Source organism: Leptonychotes weddellii, chromosome 15 (assembly GCF_054177405.1).
Source record: "Leptonychotes weddellii isolate Sample4059 chromosome 15, ASM5417740v2, whole genome shotgun sequence".
Taxonomy (NCBI): domain Eukaryota; kingdom Metazoa; phylum Chordata; class Mammalia; order Carnivora; family Phocidae; genus Leptonychotes; species Leptonychotes weddellii.
The window spans coordinates 13,506,804-13,524,793 of NC_138383.1; the positions used below are offsets into that span (position 1 = coordinate 13,506,804).

At 53.8% G+C, this 17,990-nt stretch overlaps 2 protein-coding genes across 4 annotated transcripts; one reads left to right on the forward strand and one right to left on the reverse strand.

The window, feature by feature from the left end:
* The first annotated feature begins 3,618 nt into the window (after nucleotides 1–3,618).
* On the forward strand, nucleotides 3,619–13,463 carry SMARCD2 (SWI/SNF related BAF chromatin remodeling complex subunit D2). The gene is made up of 13 exons (XM_081804728.1): nucleotides 3,619–4,132; nucleotides 8,449–8,633; nucleotides 8,831–8,873; nucleotides 9,016–9,138; nucleotides 10,131–10,286; nucleotides 10,729–10,824; nucleotides 10,965–11,066; nucleotides 11,191–11,352; nucleotides 11,516–11,613; nucleotides 11,797–11,932; nucleotides 12,113–12,235; nucleotides 12,357–12,458; nucleotides 12,540–13,463. The coding sequence occupies exons 1-13, from the start codon at nucleotides 3,917–3,919 to the stop codon at nucleotides 12,591–12,593; spliced, it is 1,596 nt and encodes a 531-aa protein (XP_081660854.1). The 5' UTR covers nucleotides 3,619–3,916; the 3' UTR covers nucleotides 12,594–13,463.
* Nucleotides 13,464–13,514: 51 nt separating this feature from the next.
* PSMC5 (proteasome 26S subunit, ATPase 5) lies at nucleotides 13,515–17,849 on the reverse strand. Of its 3 annotated transcripts, none has more exons than XM_006737642.3 (12): nucleotides 17,728–17,849; nucleotides 17,084–17,155; nucleotides 15,976–16,045; nucleotides 15,561–15,658; nucleotides 15,333–15,389; nucleotides 15,026–15,256; nucleotides 14,581–14,707; nucleotides 14,289–14,479; nucleotides 14,100–14,198; nucleotides 13,904–14,014; nucleotides 13,725–13,811; nucleotides 13,515–13,624 (listed from the first exon to the last, which is right to left on the reverse strand). In XM_006737642.3, the coding sequence occupies exons 1-12, from the start codon at nucleotides 17,749–17,751 to the stop codon at nucleotides 13,571–13,573; spliced, it is 1,221 nt and encodes a 406-aa protein (XP_006737705.1). In that variant the 5' UTR covers nucleotides 17,752–17,849; the 3' UTR covers nucleotides 13,515–13,570. The 3 variants fall into 3 exon arrangements, with proteins under 3 accessions (XP_006737705.1, XP_030888632.1, XP_030888634.1); XM_031032772.2 differs by lacking the exon at nucleotides 17,728–17,849 and adding an exon at nucleotides 17,327–17,514; XM_031032774.1 differs by lacking the exons at nucleotides 15,976–16,045; nucleotides 17,728–17,849.
* Nucleotides 17,850–17,990: the final 141 nt, after the last annotated feature.

Sequence of the window (17,990 nt, forward strand, 5' to 3'; positions counted from 1 at the left end):
TATATCCTAAATAATTGAAAACAGGTACTCAAACACACATACATGCACATTCACAGCACAGCACTCCTTACAATAACTAAGAGATGAAAACAACCTAAATGTCTATGAACTGATAAATGGGCAAGCAAATTATGGCATATTCATACAGTGGAATATTACTCAGCCATAAAAAGAAATGACATACTGGTACATGCTATAACACGCATAAACCGTGAAAACATTATGCTAATTTTTTTAACATTATGCTAATTGAAAAAGCCAGACACAGAAGTCACATGTTATATGATTCCATTTATATGAAATAATTGGAATAGGTAAATCCATAGGGACAGAATGCAGACTGGTGGTTACCAGGGGATAGAAGTAGGAGTGAATGGGAAGCAACTGCTTAATGGGTATGGAATTTTCTTTTGGAGTGATGAAAATGTTTTAAAATTAGGTAGAGGTGTTGGTTGTACAACACTGTGAATGTATTAAATGCCAATGAATTGTTTGCTTTAAAATGGTTAATTTTACATTATGTGAATCTCACCCCAATAAAAAAAAATAAAAAATAAAGAGAGAAAGTTCCTGCCTTCATAGAATTTGTATTTTAGCAAAGGAGCCAGATCAGACAGTAACCCAGTTCACATATAAACAAGCAATTATATATTGTGATAATCACTTGATAGGAAGTAAAGTAAGGGGAGAGGGTGGAAAAGCTAAGAAAGAGCTGGAAGTAGAGAGGCTCTGAGGTTGGAAGGGGCTTAGCAGTTTGAGAAATTGCCAGGAGAACCTCTGGACTGACTCTTAAAGAACCAAAGGCAGTGATCTGAAAATGAGCCCAAGGAGATAAGCAGGAGCCAGGTCCTGTAGAAACTTACATGTCATGAGAGGGAGTACGACATTCAATCTAAGAGCAATGGGAAGCTGTGGAGGGATTTAAGCAAGGGATAAAGAAGACCTGAATTACATTTAACTTTTATCTTTTTTTTTTTTAATGCACTTATTAGCTTGTCTGTTTTCTAGAGGAAAGGTTCTCAACAAGGCAGGTTGTATCAGAATTCCCTGGGGGGCTTATTCTGTTATGTTTTTAAATTTTAATTCTAGTATAATTAACATACGGTGTTATATTAGTTTCAGGTGTATAATACTGGGAGGCTTATTCTTAAAATATAACACTGGAAGCCATTGTATTTGTGTGTGTGTCTGTGTGTGTGTGTTGTGTAGGGGATTGGCTGGCAGGGATATTTTGAAATAGCTCCCCAGGGGATTTGCCCCTACTACTTCCTCTAGAACTCTAGAGTTGCTCTAGGAGCTTGAAAGGCTTGAAATAGACATTAATTGCATTATCATGAATTCTTTACCCACTTTTCAGGGGTGGGAAGGGTCCCTGGTTCAATGACTGTAACAATTCCAGTGGCCTACTCTCAGACTGGCAGGTAACCCACTTTTAGGCAGAAAGAGGAGAGTGAGCTCTGTGAAGACTAAGAGGCAGGAAAGCAACAGCAGAGCAGGGTTCATCACTGGAGGAAAAATACCAGGAAGTACAGGTGAGCAGAACTGATTTCCAAAAAGGGTTGGAGGACTGTACTATAAACAGGATCTGGGGTGCTACAGTGCAAGACTAGGTTAGGGATGAAAACAAAGCAGGGAAGTTATATAGTGAAAATCAATCTTGGCTACTCAAAATTGTTGTCTGAGTAGCAACAGCATTGCTTTGGAGCTCTAGAAGCAATTGCACTACTAGGTGTTTATCCAAAGGATACAAAAGAGTGGGGCGCCTGGGGCGCCTGGGTGGCTCAGTTGGTTAAGCGACTGCCTTCGGCTCAGGTCATGATCCTGGAGTCCCGGGATCGAGTCCCGCATCAGGCTCCCTGCGCAGCAGGGGGTCTGCTTCACCCTCTGCCCTCTTCCCTCTCGTGCTCTCTGTCTCTCATTCTCTCTCTCTCAAATAAATAAATAAAATCTTTAAAAAAAAAAGAGTGGGGCGCCTGGGTGGCTCAGATGGTTAAGCATCTGCCTTCGGCTCAGGTCACGATCCCAGAGTCCTGGGATCGAGTCCCGCATCGGGCTCCCTGCTCCTTGGGAGGCTGCTTCTCCCTCTGCCTCTCTCTCTCTTTCTCATGAATAAATAAATAAAATCTTAAAAAAAAAAAAGATACAAAAAGAGTGGCTGGAAGGGCCACATGCACCCCAATGTTTATAGTAGCAATGTCCATAACTGCCAAAATATGGAAAGAGCCCAGATGTCCATCGAGGGATGACTGGATAAAGAAGATGTTATATGATATATATCTCAAATGGAATATTACTCAGCCATCAAAAAGAATGAAATCTTGCCATCTGCAACAATGTGGATGGAACTAGAGTGTATTATGCTAAGTGAAATAAGTCAGAGAAAGAAAAATACCATATGATTTCACTCATGTGAAATTTAAGAAACAAAACAGATGAACACAGGGGGAGGGAAAGAAAAATAAGATGAAAACTGAGAGGGAGGCAAACCATAAGAGACTCTTAACTCTAGGGAACAAACTAGGGTTGCTGGAGGGGAGGTGGGGGGGATGATGGGGTAACCAGGTGATGGGCATTAAGGAGGGCACTTGATAAAATGAGCACTGGGTGTTCTATGCAACTGATGAATCACTAAACTCTACCCTGAACCTAATAATACACTATATGTTAACTAACTTTAATTTTAAATAAATAAATAAATAAAAGAAATGCAGAAGCTTGAGCCCTGCCCCAGACCCCAGGCCTACTGAATCATAATCTGCATTTTAAGTAAGAGCCCCAGATGTTTCTTATGCTCATTAAAGTTTAAGAAGCACTGGTCTGTATGATGGGGAGAAAACCCCAGATGACCAGAATGTAGGCTTTGTGAAACAGCTGAAGCACTTTATTTTGAATTCCTTATGATACAGGACAGTGGTTTCTGAAAAGGTATTGAATTTTTTTTCAATTAAGTACTATAAATGCTGGAGAAAGACCTTATTTAACTGCAGGGAGTTTTCTCATAATGCAAAATTCCTCCCCCTAGAATCATTTCCTGTGGAGTAAAGTACTAGGCTTCCTTAAAGTGAGGCAAAGCCACTTTAAAAATATGCGATAAGAACTCGGCGCTTGGCCAAGTCAGCCCTTCACACAGCTGGATCGGGTCTGGGGCAGCTGATGTCCCTTGGCAGCTCTGAGCCACCAGGATGCGCTTTTAAACAAAGTCAAGTTGGCGGCTTTTCTGCCTCAGGGAACAGCTCTCCGTTGAGTCTTTAATGCTGAAAATGTAGAAAGGAGACTTAAGAAAACTACTTTCAGGGAGCGTACCTGGGAGACTCGGGGAGTTGGCTACAATAGGGAGAGATCAGCAACTACCCATTCCCTGTTGAAGCCCTAAGTGACCTTCAACCTCTGACCCCGCGCCTTGCACAGCGCTTCCTGCGCAGCCTTCCGCCCCCGCCCCTCCGGCCAAGGGCTGGTCCAAGGGGTGTGGGCGTGGCTCTGGGGGCTGGCGGTTAGGGGTGCTGCCTGTTAGGGGCGGGTCTCGCGAGGGGCGGGATTTGAGTAGGCATCCTGGCATTGGGCTGCTGGTTCTAGGCGGGGCCTAGCGCTGGGCTTGTTTGGGCGGGGCAGGGAGTTAGTTGCCGCCTCCCGGTAACTGGACTCCGGCGGCCAAACCTCCGGAGGCCGCGGGCGGCAGGCGAGCCTGCAGCAGATCCCGGATCCGGAATTCCCCGCTCAGGACCGGAATCAGGATCGGCCCTGCCCCAAACCGAGGCTGCGAGGAAGTCGAGAACTTGGATTGGGAAATCCCGGAACCCGGATCAACAAACCCTAGAACCCGGAATTTCGATCGGAAAATCCCGGAGCACGGATCGCGGAGCGGACTCGACACGGAGTCCGGAGCCCGGATCGCGACAGCGCCGGACGGGAGGGAGCGATGTCGGGCCGTGGCGCGGGCGGGTTCCCGCTGCCTCCGCTGAGTCCTGGTGGCGGCGCCGTTGCCGCGGCCCTGGGAGCGCCGCCTCCGCCAGCGGGACCCGGCATGCTGCCCGGACCGGCGCTCAGGGGGCCGGGGCCGGCTGGAGGCGTGGGGGGCCCCGGGGCCGCCGCCTTCCGCCCCATGGGCCCCGCGGGCCCCGCCGCGCAGTACCAGGTGAGCGGCGCGGATGGGCGGGCGGCGCCGCGAGCACGCCCGGGGCTGGGGGCCATGGGGGGCCTCGAGTGAGGGCCCCGGGGCAGCCACCTGGACACAGGGCACAGGGGCCCTGCGTGCGGGGTGCACGGGACACGGTGGAGGGCAAGGCCGGGTGGTGGGGCAATTGGGGGAGAGGGTACCAGCGACTCGGGTGGAGGGTTTGAAGCGGTTGGGAGGGTCTGGAGGCTTTCTTGGAACCGGGATTCTGAGTAACTGAGAGATGGAGGAATCGGAGCTAGTGAGTTGTGAGCGAGTGGGTTGAGAAGTCTAGTGTAGATCTCAGGGTAGGGGGTTCAGGGAAGCACTGAGAAAGTTTTGCAAAAGGCCCTTCCTGAGAAACCAGGGTTACCCTGCATTGGCCTTGGTCCCACTCTTGGTCTGCGCTGGGTTTTTTTTTTTTTTTTTTTTTTCTAGTTGGGAACTGGCAGAGCTCTAGCTGTCTGAGATGGCTCCCAGCTGCTGAGGAGGAAGAAGGGCCTGGCTTCCCACGGCATGGGAGGTCGAGCATAGAGCAAGGGGATCCTAGCCTGTGCCGGGCAGGGTCTACTCCAGGTCAGGCCCAGGAGCCCTCGCATGGGATGGCTCTGGGTTCGACCAGAGGTGGTGATGGCCAGGCCTGAGGGAGGCGGAAAGCCCAGCCCACTCTGGGCAGACTCTCTTTTTGGCGCTTGGCCTGGTGTCCTAGTGCCCAGGAGTTGATTAGTCTGCAGGAGCGGAGAGGCTCCACTGAGCCCTGCTGGTCTGGGGCTGGAGGAGCCTGCGAGAGTTGCTTCAAAGAGTCCTGTCCTGACCCCTTTGGAGTTTGGCTTCAAAGAGAGAGCTCAGGTTGCAGCTTCAAAGGCCATTGAGAGTCCCCCCCCCCCGCCCTGTCCATTATTTCTGGTTGCCCCAGAATGATTGGGAATGGTCCCCATCCTTTTTCCCACTCCCTCTCCACTTTTATTTAGCCTTTAGGTTCTTTCTAACAATGCCATATCCCACCCAACCCATGTGACCCAGCATTTGGCACTGGCTTCTTTGCTCATCTCCCAGGGAAGCTGGGGCTTACTCTGTTCCCTGAACTTCATGTCTCCACTAAGATCGTCATAGAATAGGGTATGCATATCTGTCCCCCACCAGAATATCTGTCCCCCACCCCAGTTCTGGTCCCTCACTTTCTAAACAGATGCTTAACTGGGGACAGTGATTTTTTTCCTCTTACTCCTCATTCTCCCTCCTCCCTGTAAAAAAAAAAAAAAAAAGTGTCTGAGTATTGACAGAGATAGACCTGGCCCCAAGGGCTCCATCTTTCCCATCTTGCTTCCCCCCTTGGGGATTCATGGGTCCAAAGTGATGCTGAGGGGCCCCTGGGCCGGCTAGCTGAGGACTGGCCTTGGAGTCTCCCTGTGGGCCTTTGGCCTGAGAAGGATCTAAGGAAGAGATAGGAGCCTCTCCAGTGTCCTCTGCTCGAAACCCGTGGGCAGTGTGGCCTGGGGAAAGCCCCCGGAGAGACCAGGTTCCACAGCCCTGTGTAGGGAGTGCTCTAGGGCCGGTGGCAAGGTCCAGCTGACCGGCTGGGTAGCCCCCGGCTGCTAGGGTTGGGGACCAAAGGGAAGGCACTGAGCCTCTGCTGCCGCAGGCTTCCTGTCCCACCAGCTTTACATCACCTCCTCCTGCTCTTCCAGGGAGGGGGGCAGTGGAGGTCGAAGGGGAGAGGGAGGACCCAGTTCACTCTGGTCGAGTTCAAGGAAGATCCTGCTTGGCCTCTGCAAGTCCAGTTGTGTGACTTCCAGGAGATGGGACTTGAGATCTGAGGGGCAAAGGGGTTCCTGTCCGTTAGGGCACATGAGGTGAGCTAGAAGAGCGAGGATTTCGGGGCCCAAGCTGGGTAAGTAGGGGAGCCCCTGGAAAGAAGGGAAGTGATGACCCACCTCCCGCCACACCATGGTTCTAGCCGTGGTCATACAACAGAGGAGCTTAAGGAAAACAAGAAATGAAAAAAACAAAACCCAAAGAAACACAGAAATTGTTGGGTTCACTCCAGAGTTCAAAATAGGTTCTGCTCGCGGTGGGGTATGTTCTCTTCGCTCAGGCCGGGCCAGCGGCTTGGAGGCGGGGCGCCACGTGCTCTCTGGAGGTGGCGGCCTCAGGCCCGGCCACGTGCCCCTGCTGTCCTGGGTGGGAGGTAGAGGCCCACTTAGGACGTGGGCTGGTGCCGGGCTGGGGGGAGGGCGCCGTCGCACACTTCCGAGGTTCAGGGCGCTGAGCCAGACCTACCTAGTTCTGCAGGCAGGAACTCAGAGCCTGGGAAGACCCGACCTGGGTTTTTGGTTTTTTTTTTTTCCCCTCTTGGGTTTTTTATTTTGAAGTGGAGTTACTGGTGCTTCAAAGAGCAGGTGTGGAGCTTGGCAGGACCAAGCTGGGACTTCGTGAGCTGTAACCAACCTTCCCCTGGGCCCCTTCTCTCTCTTGGGGGGAGCCTGGGGCCCTGGGCGAGCCGGGGGCTCTGTGCCTGGGAAGCGGGAGCAGATGTCTGGGAGGAGCCCGTTCCAGGCCCTGCCTGTACCGCGTTGACTTGGGGCTTCCTGCTGTCGGAGCACCTGCGTGCGAGGGGTGGGTGGCGACCAGGAGGTTTTAGGGACCGCCCTAGTGAGTAGCTTCCCGGGGACCACAGGAACCTAGCTCGCTCTCTGCACATCCCCCTGCTTCAGTTGTTCCTCCACTCAGGCTCAGGCTCAGGCTCAGGGTGGGGAAAATCGGTCCAGGATGTCTGGAGCCTGGACTTGAGGCTGTGGCCACACTGAGTTTTTTTCTGTAATTTGGCCATGGCTCATTAAGGCTGAGGAACAGGCTTCCACCTTTCAACAGCTCAGATGAATCTTTTCCTGATGAGGAGAAATTGCAGCAGGGCTCCTGAGGCCCCGGAGCCCCCTGCCTTTAACTCCATTCTCCCAGATGCTTCTACCACCTCTTCCTCCTTTGCCCTTGCCTACAGCTCTGGGTCATTTTTCTCCATCTCTGCCTCTGGTCAGGAGTCTGGCCCCCTGTGCTGAGAACATGAGTTCAGTGCCAGATGAAAAAGTAGGGGAAGCATCTCATCTCCACGATACTGGGCCCGGGTGTGGGGGGGGGTCCTCTGATTTGGTGCAAGTCCCCACCCAGCCTGGCTTGGTCGGGTAGTTGTGTGGGTTGCATAATCTGGGCCCTGGGGCCAGCCCCGTGAAGCTGCCAGGGACAGTGTGTGCGACGCAGAGCTGCCAGACAGGCTTTGCAGGCAGCAGCTGTGGGGAGGGGGGCACGGGGCCGGGGGGACTCCCAGAAATGTTGGGGAGCTGGACCTCGGTGGAAAATTCCTTCTGCGGGCTTCTAGAGAAGCCGTTTCTGTCACCCAGATTCCTGGTGACCCTATGACTGACCTTGTATCGCAGGATAATCTTACCTCCGTTCTCCAGTTTGGGACTGTGCGGGCTCAGTTAAGGCCCAGGCGGCCCCAGCGGCCAGGTGGTGTGTGGACCACAGACAGAGGCCACCCAGGGGCCACAGCTTTCCTCTTGGGGTCTTCTGGCATCGGGGTGGGGAGCAGGGCAGTAGGGAGGTAGAGAGAAGGGTCCAGGTCTGGGTTGTAAGTAGGGGCCATATGGTGACCAGATGGTCTCTGGACTCTGCCTGAGGCCACCGCCACCAGTCGGGACATGCTCCTGCTGGAGCTAGCTCACCTGCGGGCCCGCTGCCCGACGGGCATGCCAGCCCCTCGGCCCGTCTTCCTCCCCTCGGTCACACCGCTGGGCTGGTGCCCAGAGATGGATGTTGGCGTTTTGCCTACTCCTGTCACCCTGCCTCCGTCCACCCGGCTGTGACCCTGCCCCCGTGCCGTGCTTTTCTCTCTCATTGGGTGGGAGTGCTTGGTGGGGCCACGGGAGGCCGTCCGGAGTGCCTCGTAGCCGGCTGGCCCCAGGGAGCGGGACATGGCGTGCGGGGGCTGGAAGGCGGTGTGGGGCGCCGAGACACTCCCGCAGGCCGTTCCCTCGCGGCAGGCCTCTCCTCCCACCCCCGGGATTCCGGCAGGCCTCATTTGCTGGCACCGATGCCAGGGCGGGTGAAGGGGGCAGGGCAGGTGTGGTTTACATTTCTGCTCTCAGGCATCTGCTCCCCTTTGTTCCTGGCCCTCCGACCTGGCCTGTGCGGTGTGCTGCTTCGGGCCGACCTGGCCCAGGAGAAGGATGGAGAGAATGGGCTATGGGCCCCGTGGGGCCCTGCCGCTGACCTATGCACCCCCATTGCCTTGCTTCCCCCAGCGGCCTGGTATGTCACCAGGGAGCCGGATGCCCATGGCTGGCTTGCAGGTGGGACCCCCCGCCGGCTCCCCGTTCGGCACAGCTGCTCCCCTTCGACCTGGCATGCCACCCACCATGATGGACCCATTCCGCAAACGCCTGCTTGTGCCCCAGGCCCAGCCCCCAATGCCCACCCAGCGCCGGGGGTAAGACCGTCCTGTTTCTCCTCCCTCCACCCAGCCCAGCTGTAGTGGTAACAGAGCAGTTCCTTCTGTCCTAAGAGCTCTGATGATTGAGGGGCACTCCTGGTTCTTCTGGGGGCGGGTCCTAGGGGCTGGAGGGGTGGGTGGGGGGTGGTATGTTTGGACCACTGACATCTTAAGTGAGTTTTTGTCCTCCCTAGGTTAAAGAGGAGGAAGATGGCAGATAAGGTTCTACCTCAGCGAGTGAGTATGTTGGGCAGGGGCCTAGGAGGCCTGCCCAGTGGCTGGTGGACTGTGGGTGCAGTCAGGCTCCCCCAGTCCTGGGATGGGGGAGCAGGGAGCCTGAGCTGCAGCAGAAACAAGCCGAATTCCTCCCTTCCTCCAGATTCGGGAGCTTGTCCCAGAGTCTCAGGCGTACATGGATCTCTTGGCTTTTGAGCGGAAGCTGGACCAGACCATTGCCCGAAAGCGGATGGAGATCCAAGAGGCCATCAAAAAGCCTCTGACGGTGTGTGTGCAGCCCTGGCCAGCCCTGGGCCTTCCCAGACTTCTCTGCCTCTCCTTGGCCTTGTTTTCTGGAGGCCAAGCATGGGGCTGCGATTTCTCACACTGCAGGATGCAGCCCATTAGTGGAGCATGAACTCAATTCAATGTGGTGGGGTGGTGGGGCCAGCATGGTTTTTTTTTTTTTTTTAAGATTTTATTTATTTATTTGACAGAGAGAGACACAGCGAGAGAGGGAACAGAAGCAGGGGGAGTGGGAGATGGAGAAGCAGGCTTCCCGCTGAGCAGAGAGCCTGATGTGGGACTTGATCCCAGGACCCTGGGATCATGACCTGAGCCGAAGGCAGGCACTTAACGACTGAGCCACCCAGGCGCCCCTGGGGCCAGCATGTTTTTAACAAAATATAAAAGAGAAATTATAATACTTCACAGTAGGGTAGTACTTACCATAGAGGTATCATTTAATGACATTTTGTTTCAGATGTTTATATATGTATGTGGATCGTGGGTTGTGATTTAAAATGTAAACGTTATAGATCGTTATAGATCACGGTCAGAAGTTTGCAGGGCAAGACTAGAGGATAGATAGGGGTAGTTCCTATCTCCCCCCACACCTTTTTAAAAATAATAATCCAGAACAGTCCCCTGAATGATGAAAGCTTCCAGGGACAAGGATACTTTGGGGCCACGATGGGTGTCTGAGTTGCATTTAAAGTGTGAGCTGGAGACTTCTGATTTGCCCGACAGCACCCTCCATGTCCCTGTCACACCACCAATCCCACTGTGTTGGAATTGTCGGTAGTCCATGTGTCTCCCCCATAACTGTGAGTTCCCGTTCCTCAGAGTCTGGGACCGGGATTTCTGACTCCTGATTTCCCGTGCCTAACAAGGTGCCTGGCCCCTTGTCTACACTCGGTATTGATGTGGGAAGATTGGGTAGCATTGTCTTCCAACTTGTCGGCCCACCTCTAGCTGGCTGTCTTTCTCGCTCTTCAGCAAAAACGAAAGCTGCGGATCTATATTTCCAATACGTTCAGTCCCAGCAAGGCAGAAGGCGATACTGCGGGGACCACAGGGCCCCCCGGGGGAACCCCCACAGGGGACAAGGTGGCTTCCTGGGAACTCCGAGTGGAGGGAAAACTGCTGGATGATGTGAGTTGGGAAAGGTGGCATCTGGAGGGGAGGTGGCCTGTGTGGGGTTGAGACTGGGGTCAGACACTGGGGCACTTCTGGAGAAGTCCTGCCTGAGGGAGAGGGCTCTGCTCAGGCTCACAGCTCCAAGCCAGTTAGAGGTTGGAGGTTGAAGATTTGTTTGCTTGTCACCATAGTTATCCTGAAGGTGGCCGTGAAGCATCTTGAGGAAGGAAGGGGGTACCCCTTTCTAATTCAGTCCTATTGGCTACCAGCGGGGTTGCACCCAGAGCCCTTTCCTGGCCTCCAGTCTCTCCCTCCCAGTCTCATTGCTTCCTTCAGGGCCCCCGTCTTCAGTACCCCGAGCTTCAGAGTTGAAATAGTCCTCTTGTCGGGGGCTTAGCCTGGGTTAGGTTTGAGAGCCCAGCAGTACCCCCAGCTCACAGCCATGACTGTTCCCCAGCCTAGCAAACAGAAGAGGAAGTTTTCTTCGTTCTTCAAGAGCCTCGTCATTGAGCTGGACAAGGAACTGTACGGGCCTGACAACCACCTGGTGGAGGTGAGAGGCCCCGGGGCACAGGGAGTGCAGGCTGACACGCCGGGGGGACAGAGAAGCGGCCTTGGTCCCTTGGAGGGCCCAGTGTGTACACCCCTGCCCACTCTCTTGGTGACGAGGTCTGCTCCCCGCCTCCCTGCCAGTGGCACCGGATGCCCACCACCCAGGAGACTGATGGCTTCCAGGTGAAACGGCCCGGAGACCTCAACGTCAAGTGCACCCTCCTGCTCATGCTGGATCATCAGGTGACATGTGTCTGGGGGAGGGGGGCAGATTCCTGTTGTAAACCCTCCCTGTCCTGCCCCGTCCTTCCACTTTGGTTTCTCACATGAACACAACCCCACCCCCAACCCCCCCGTCAATTTCCAGCCTCCCCAGTACAAGTTGGACCCCCGACTGGCAAGGCTGCTGGGGGTGCACACACAGACCAGGGCGGCCATCATGCAGGCCCTGTGGCTTTACATCAAACACAACCAACTGCAGGACGGGCACGAGCGCGAGTACATCAACTGCAACCGGTACTTCCGCCAGGTGAGCTGGCCGCCGTCCTCCCCACGCCTCGCCACCCGGGCCCTACCCCCTGCTCTACAGCCCCGCGGGGCAGGTTCCTGGCCATGTTCTCCACACTGACCCTGGGGTGGTCCACTTCCCTCTGTGCCCTCAAAGGCATCACCAAGCCTTTGGTACTCTCTAGATCTTCAGTTGCGGCCGACTTCGTTTCTCCGAGATTCCCATGAAGCTGGCTGGGTTGCTGCAGCATCCAGACCCCATTGTTATCAACCACGTCATTAGGTAAAAGAGCCTGCCATGCCCCCTCTTTCTATTTCAGAGCCATTTACCTTTGGCTTGATCTAAAAGCCAAAGAGAAGTAGCCAGTTTGGTTTCTTGCTCCCTGAGCGTGTGCAGGTTTGGCCCAGGTGGGTGGGATGAAAGTAGCTGTGTGCTTACCCTTCTCCTCCTGTGTCCTGCCTATAGCGTAGACCCTAACGATCAGAAGAAGACGGCATGTTATGACATTGATGTGGAGGTAGACGACCCACTCAAGGCCCAGATGAGCAATTTTTTGGCCTCTACCACCAATCAGCAGGAGATTGCCTCCCTTGATGTCAAGGTGGGCCCTCTGCCTCTGCAACCTTCTCTGGGACCCAAGGTGGGGGTGGACAGGCTCTGTTGGGCATTTCTGTACGTGTAACACCTTGGGATGGGATCTGTGAGTCCTTTGGGGTTAGGCCTGGAAATAGGACTCCCTAAGAGTGGGGTCCAGTCTGACAACATGGACTCCCTTCTCCAGATCCATGAGACCATTGAGTCCATCAACCAGCTGAAGACCCAGAGGGATTTCATGCTCAGCTTTAGCACTGACCCTCAGGACTTCATCCAGGAATGGCTCCGTTCCCAGCGCCGAGACCTCAAGGTGTGGTCCTCATCCTGAGGTTGATCCCATCCTAGGCCGTAGGGGATTTTTACCCCCGTCACTACGTCCACTTCCTGGGGCCCCTTGCGCTGCATACAGCTCTCCTCCTGGCTCTCTGCAGATCATCACTGATGTGATTGGGAATCCCGAGGAGGAGAGACGAGCTGCTTTCTACCACCAGCCCTGGGCCCAGGAAGCAGTGGGGAGGCACATTTTTGCCAAGGTGAGGCTCTGCCCTGTGTGCTCTCTTGAGCTTGTGAGCAGAGGCCTGAGTCACTAGTCTCTCCTCACTCTCTCTCTCCAGGTGCAGCAGCGAAGGCAAGAACTGGAACAGGTGCTGGGAATCCGCTTGACCTAACTGCTCAGGGACCCCCTCCTCTGCCTGGAAGGGGACCACCCTCTGGGGCCAGAGACACACAGGCTAAGGATGGGGTGAGGGGTGTCTCCTGTCACCCTCTGCTCCCCAGCTATAGTTTCATAAATGTAGCGATAGGATTCCTTGTTGCTTGGTCCCCCCAAAGCCTTATACTTATTTTCTACTTCGGCTTTAACTGGGTTCACAAGAGATGCCTCCTCTGCTCCCTGCAGGCCCAAGTCGGTCCGCCGGAGGCTGTTCTTTGACATTGTCACGGAGACCTTTCAGAACCGGGCCCGCTGGCTTGGCTTGTTTACAGACCCCCTTGGGGCCAGTGTCCGAGCTGGCTCTGGGGCGCTGGGTCAGGAAGAGGAGCACAGCTCACGCTCTTCCTAGCCTTTCTAAACCAAAGTTCTTGGCCATTCCTACCAGCCCAGCCTTGCTGCTGGTTTTTCCTTTTCTTTGGGTATTTGCACTATGTGGGAAGCAGGTTTTTCTATGCGGGAACCACTTTTTTTGTACAGGGGTAAGTTGGGGTTTTTCAGGGAGCCCTGTTTGGTGCCTCCTTCTGTTTTTTTCTTTCCTCAATCTATGCAAGCGGCTCTGGCCGCCATCTCCTCGGACACCAGGGGGCTGCACCCCAGCTCTTGAGCCCAGGGTGGGAGAGCCTCCTTGGAGGGGACTCCAGTTCTCTAGCGGGGCCTGAGGTACGGGTGTGCGTGCTTGGTGGAGGGCGGGGGGATGGGAGGGGGAGCGGTGGGGAGGACCGTTATTGCCCTTTGGAGCTTGGAGGAGGGTGGACCCCAGGGCTTGGCAAGGGCCACTTCTGGCAGGTTTGGAAATTTCCAAATAAATCCTTGTTTATTGGTGGTACCTGGACCTGGTCATTCAACAGTGTGGCCACGCAGTAACACACTAAAGTCCTTCAGGGCTTGTCCCGCAGAGCTTTATTTGAGGGATCCACCCAAAAGACAAGCACCTCACTTCCAAAGCTTCTTGATAGACATGTTTTTCTCACTATCCTTCTGCATGACCTGGAGAGAGAAAGCATTAAGTTACAAACGGAACAACGAACACACACTCTACCCCCCCAATCGAGAGTCCGTCAGCAAGGGCAGAAAGACAAGCCTCTACCTTGGCTACCGCCATCTCGAAGTCCTCCTGGGTGACGTGGACACGCCGCTCCCGCAGGGCGTACATGCCGGCTTCAGTGCACACCCCCTGGGCAGAGAAAGGAAGCCAGGCACTGTTGCTGTGTCCTGGAACCCACAGCTTTCTGCCGTGGCCCCCTTCTCCTTGGGCCCTCCGATTACCTTCACTTCGGCACCTGATGCCCCAGGCATGAGCTCAGCAATTTTCCGCAGGTTGATCCCCCGGGTCAGGTTCATTTTCCGAGAATGAATCTTCAAAATATCTAGCCGGGCCTAGAGAGGGGACAGAGAGGAAAAGCTTGAGCCCTGTGGCCTACCTCCACAGCCAGAGCCATCCCCAGCTCGGCCCCTCACAAACCTCCTCATTGGGGGGTGGGAATTCAATTTTTCTGTCGATGCGCCCGGGGCGAAGCAGCGCAGAGTCCAGGATGTCAATCCTATTAGTAGCCATGATAACCTGAGTGGAGAAAGGGGGTGGTGGCGGCATCAGCCAAGCCCTTCCTTGGGCTGCACCTTGCCCAGGGCCTTCCCTTGGATGCCACCTCACCTTGATGTTCTTGGTGGCCTCAAAGCCATCCAGCTGGTTGAGCAGCTCCAGCATTGTCCGCTGCACCTCACTGTCCCCTCCAGAACCCCCCTCCAGCCGTGAGGAGCCAATGGAGTCAATTTCATCCATGAAGATGATAGATGGAGCGTGTTCTCGTGCCATGACAAACAGCTCCCTCACCATTCTTGCCCCTGTGCAGAGGCCAAGCTGGCGTTAAGGGGGCAATGAGCTCCGTACCCTCACCTCCACCCCCTCACTTCTGCTTGGTTTTCAGGTTTCTAGCCAGAGTTACCTTCCCCAATGAATTTCTGTACCAATTCAGAGCCGGAGACACGAATAAAGGTGCAGTCTGTGTGATGAGCCACAGCCCGGGCCAACAGTGTCTTCCCAGTGCCTGGGGGTCCATATAGCAGCACCCCCTAGAAAGAAACAGCAGGACTCAGGGCAGAAACCAGTCCCCACCTTACACTAGGGAACATCTACCAAGTGCTCGCTTTGGACTAGGCCCTGTGCTAGATGCTGGGGTGTAAGTAACGAACGTCGAGGTCCTTCCTAACGCTTTTCTCAGAGCCACCTCCGTACCCTGGCAGCACTACCCCCGACCCCTCTTCCGTGGGGAGGGCCAGTGTAAGTGGCGTCTAGTATGTCCCGACACCTCCCGAGCCCCGTACTCACTTGGGCTGGGGCAGAATGTGCCAGTAACAGCATGACCCTTCCACAGAAATCTTGCTTCTCACCTTGGGCTGCGCAATGCCCAGCGCTTCAAAGAGCTCAGGATGCTTGACAGGCAGCTCGATCACTTCTTTGATCTCCTTAATCTGCTTGTCCAGTCCACCGATCATCTCATAGGTTGAATCTGGCACCTTCTCCACCATCATCAGTGACACTAGTGGGTCTACCTTGTTGGGCAAGATCTTGTGCAGAGTGTAGCTGTCGTTTCTTAGAGCCACCCGGCAGTTGGGTGTCACCTGGCCGAGGGGAGAGTTTCAGGAAGTGGTGTGGTGAGAGCTAAGCCCAACCTCCCACCTCACCTGCTGCACTCACGTCGTTGATGTCGATGTTCTTGTCCACATCTACGACAAACTTGCCTTCAGGATGCACCTAAAGAAACGAGGGCTCATTACCTTTCCTGACAGCCACTGAACCACCCACCTCGCCCAGAAAGACCCATGAGCCCTAAAATAACAGAACAGTGTCCCGGCAAGACTACACACAGACGCATGGGAACGCACCAGGCATTAGGCTGTTCCCTGGGGGTCATGGTGCCTTTACCTTAACCAACACTTTTTTCTTATCCATGGCCCGGACTACTTCCCCCACATAGGAGCCCTGCTCCTGCAGCAGCTGTAGCTCTTCCCGCAGTAGGCGAACTGGATGGGAAAGAGACAAAACGGTCACCCAGCTTCTTTGGTGTCCCCTCTCCTACGACTCAATTCAATAGGCATGAATGAAGCACCATTCTGAAGTTTTAGAAGACCACAAAAATAAAGTCAGAATTTAAGTCTCTAAAGGGATAACAATGCAGCTCAGGAGAGGCATGCATGTGAACAACCATGTAACAGTGCAAAGCATAACCTTAGACTCTGAGAAATAAGCACCAAACATGAAGTCTCAATTTAGGGAGATTCGAACAGTCAGACCTCGGACAGACTGCCCAAATGCAGCCTTCCCATCTTTCCCTCCTCACCTTTTGCATTAAGCTCATTCCTCTGTGCCTGCAGCCTCCGGAGATTTTGGCTCTTATCATTTACAATCAGCTATGGAGGACAAGAAACAGAGCAGAAAACACTAGGAGGTTAAGCTCTTGGCCAAGATCCTCACAGGCTGGTATGAGCTGAGTGACAGAAGAGCAGAGGGCACCTGCATGTTCCAGATTATGCAATAGGATTCTAAAGACCCTGTCCTTTCTTCTAAGAGTCCCTCTGGGGCCTAGGGCAGCCATCAAAAAAGGCTAGTTGTCCTAACACACTGGTCCAGAAATAACAAGCCCTAATGGAGAAAAGTTACAGCTGCCTCACATAGTCAATTTCTTTCGAGACAATGACACGGTAGAGTGGGAAGATCACTGAGTCAAAAGCCTAAGTTCTAACCCCACTGCTGCCAATTAACAGGTAGGTGAAACTAAGGAAAGCCTTTAAAAGGTCAAGATCTCTTACCAAACCATAAGTAGATACAGCGTCACCTACCCCGCCTCTTTTCTGGACTATTGTGAAGAACAAATGACATCACATATAAGAGCACTTCAAAGATGATAAACCTAATATGATAGCTACAAATGTACCAGGAGTTTAGAAATCACTCTTGTGACTTTCCTTCATCCGATTTATATATTTTCCTTATTGCTGGGGTCCCTGCTCCCTCTTTAGGCTAGAGGACTGGATTGCCCAATTCCTTTTCATTCAGTCCCATGGAATCATCGTGCAGACCCGGCAATTCTGTCTGCCCTCCCACTCTCACCCTGCCCCAGCCCCAGTGTGCTAAATCTCATCTGAACCTTCGTGTTCCCTTATAAAACAAACCCTCACATTCAGACTTCTAGACGAATGGCATTTGGCTAAGAGTACCTTTTAGATTAAAATTTGACTCTTCAGAATGTGTAATAAACTCTGAATACTGATTACCTTCAAAGGAGTAGGAGTTGAGAGAAACAAGAGACTTAACTTCACATGCTTCCTATGGGTGACAGGTTACTTCTACTGCACCCCCAATGGAATAATGTGGATTTATAGAAACATACTCATTCAATCCTTCATCCCTCTTCTAGCTGCCTCTGGACCTCTGGAGTCCGTCCTCACCTGGAGTTCTTCAATCTTGGACAGATAATACTGGCGGAGTCCACTGCCTGCCTTCCCCTCTTCCAGCTCCATCTGAAAACACAGTGTAATTATTAAACAGGCCAAAAAAAATGCAAGGGAAATACCCACTTCCAGCTTGGACTTTGGAGGAATAAGATTTGGGTTCGAATGCCCCAGTCCATCTCTTTAGAACCCTCCGCTTCCCCGTGACTAAACTAAAAGCAGAATGAGAATGCCGCCTACCTCCTAAGACTTTCAGGAGAATCAAGAGACAATATACACGGGAACGCTTTGTCGCGACTCAAGCGATGTAAAAACCCAAGGTATCATTACTCGAGGTGGAGCCACCATTAGGAACGGGGCCCTACCTCCTGCGACTCGCGGACGGGCCGGTTCCCGCTCCCATCGTTCCCCTCACTCTCTCCGCTTCCACGGTCTCTTCCTCTCTCGGCCCTGCTCTGACCCGCCGGGGGCGGCGCTGACACAGCAGATCCGGTCCCAGGCAGGGCCCAGTCTGGATTGGTCCACCCACCCCCGACCCACCCAACCCACCCGACCCTCTTGCGCCGGCCAGCGGCCCACCTCAGATCACGCCTGCTTGTCATCGAGCCCCCGTTCCCGCCCGGCCGCCGCAGGCGCCATACCTGCTCCGGTCCGTCAAGCGCCATCTTCCTTCTCTCACGGAGACCGCCGGCATCCGAGCCGCCTTGGCGCGCAGGCGCAAAAGCAAGGGCTTAGGGTCCAGCGACACTAGCAGAGAAGAATTCCGGGTCAATGGGCGGGGTGTGCGACGAGACAATTACAAAAACAGAGGCCATGATAGGAAGGTGGCTGCGCGAGGTCAGGAGCTTGGAAAGGGATGAAGAGACCACAGAACGCCTACATGTTACTCTCTAGAAACTCGGTT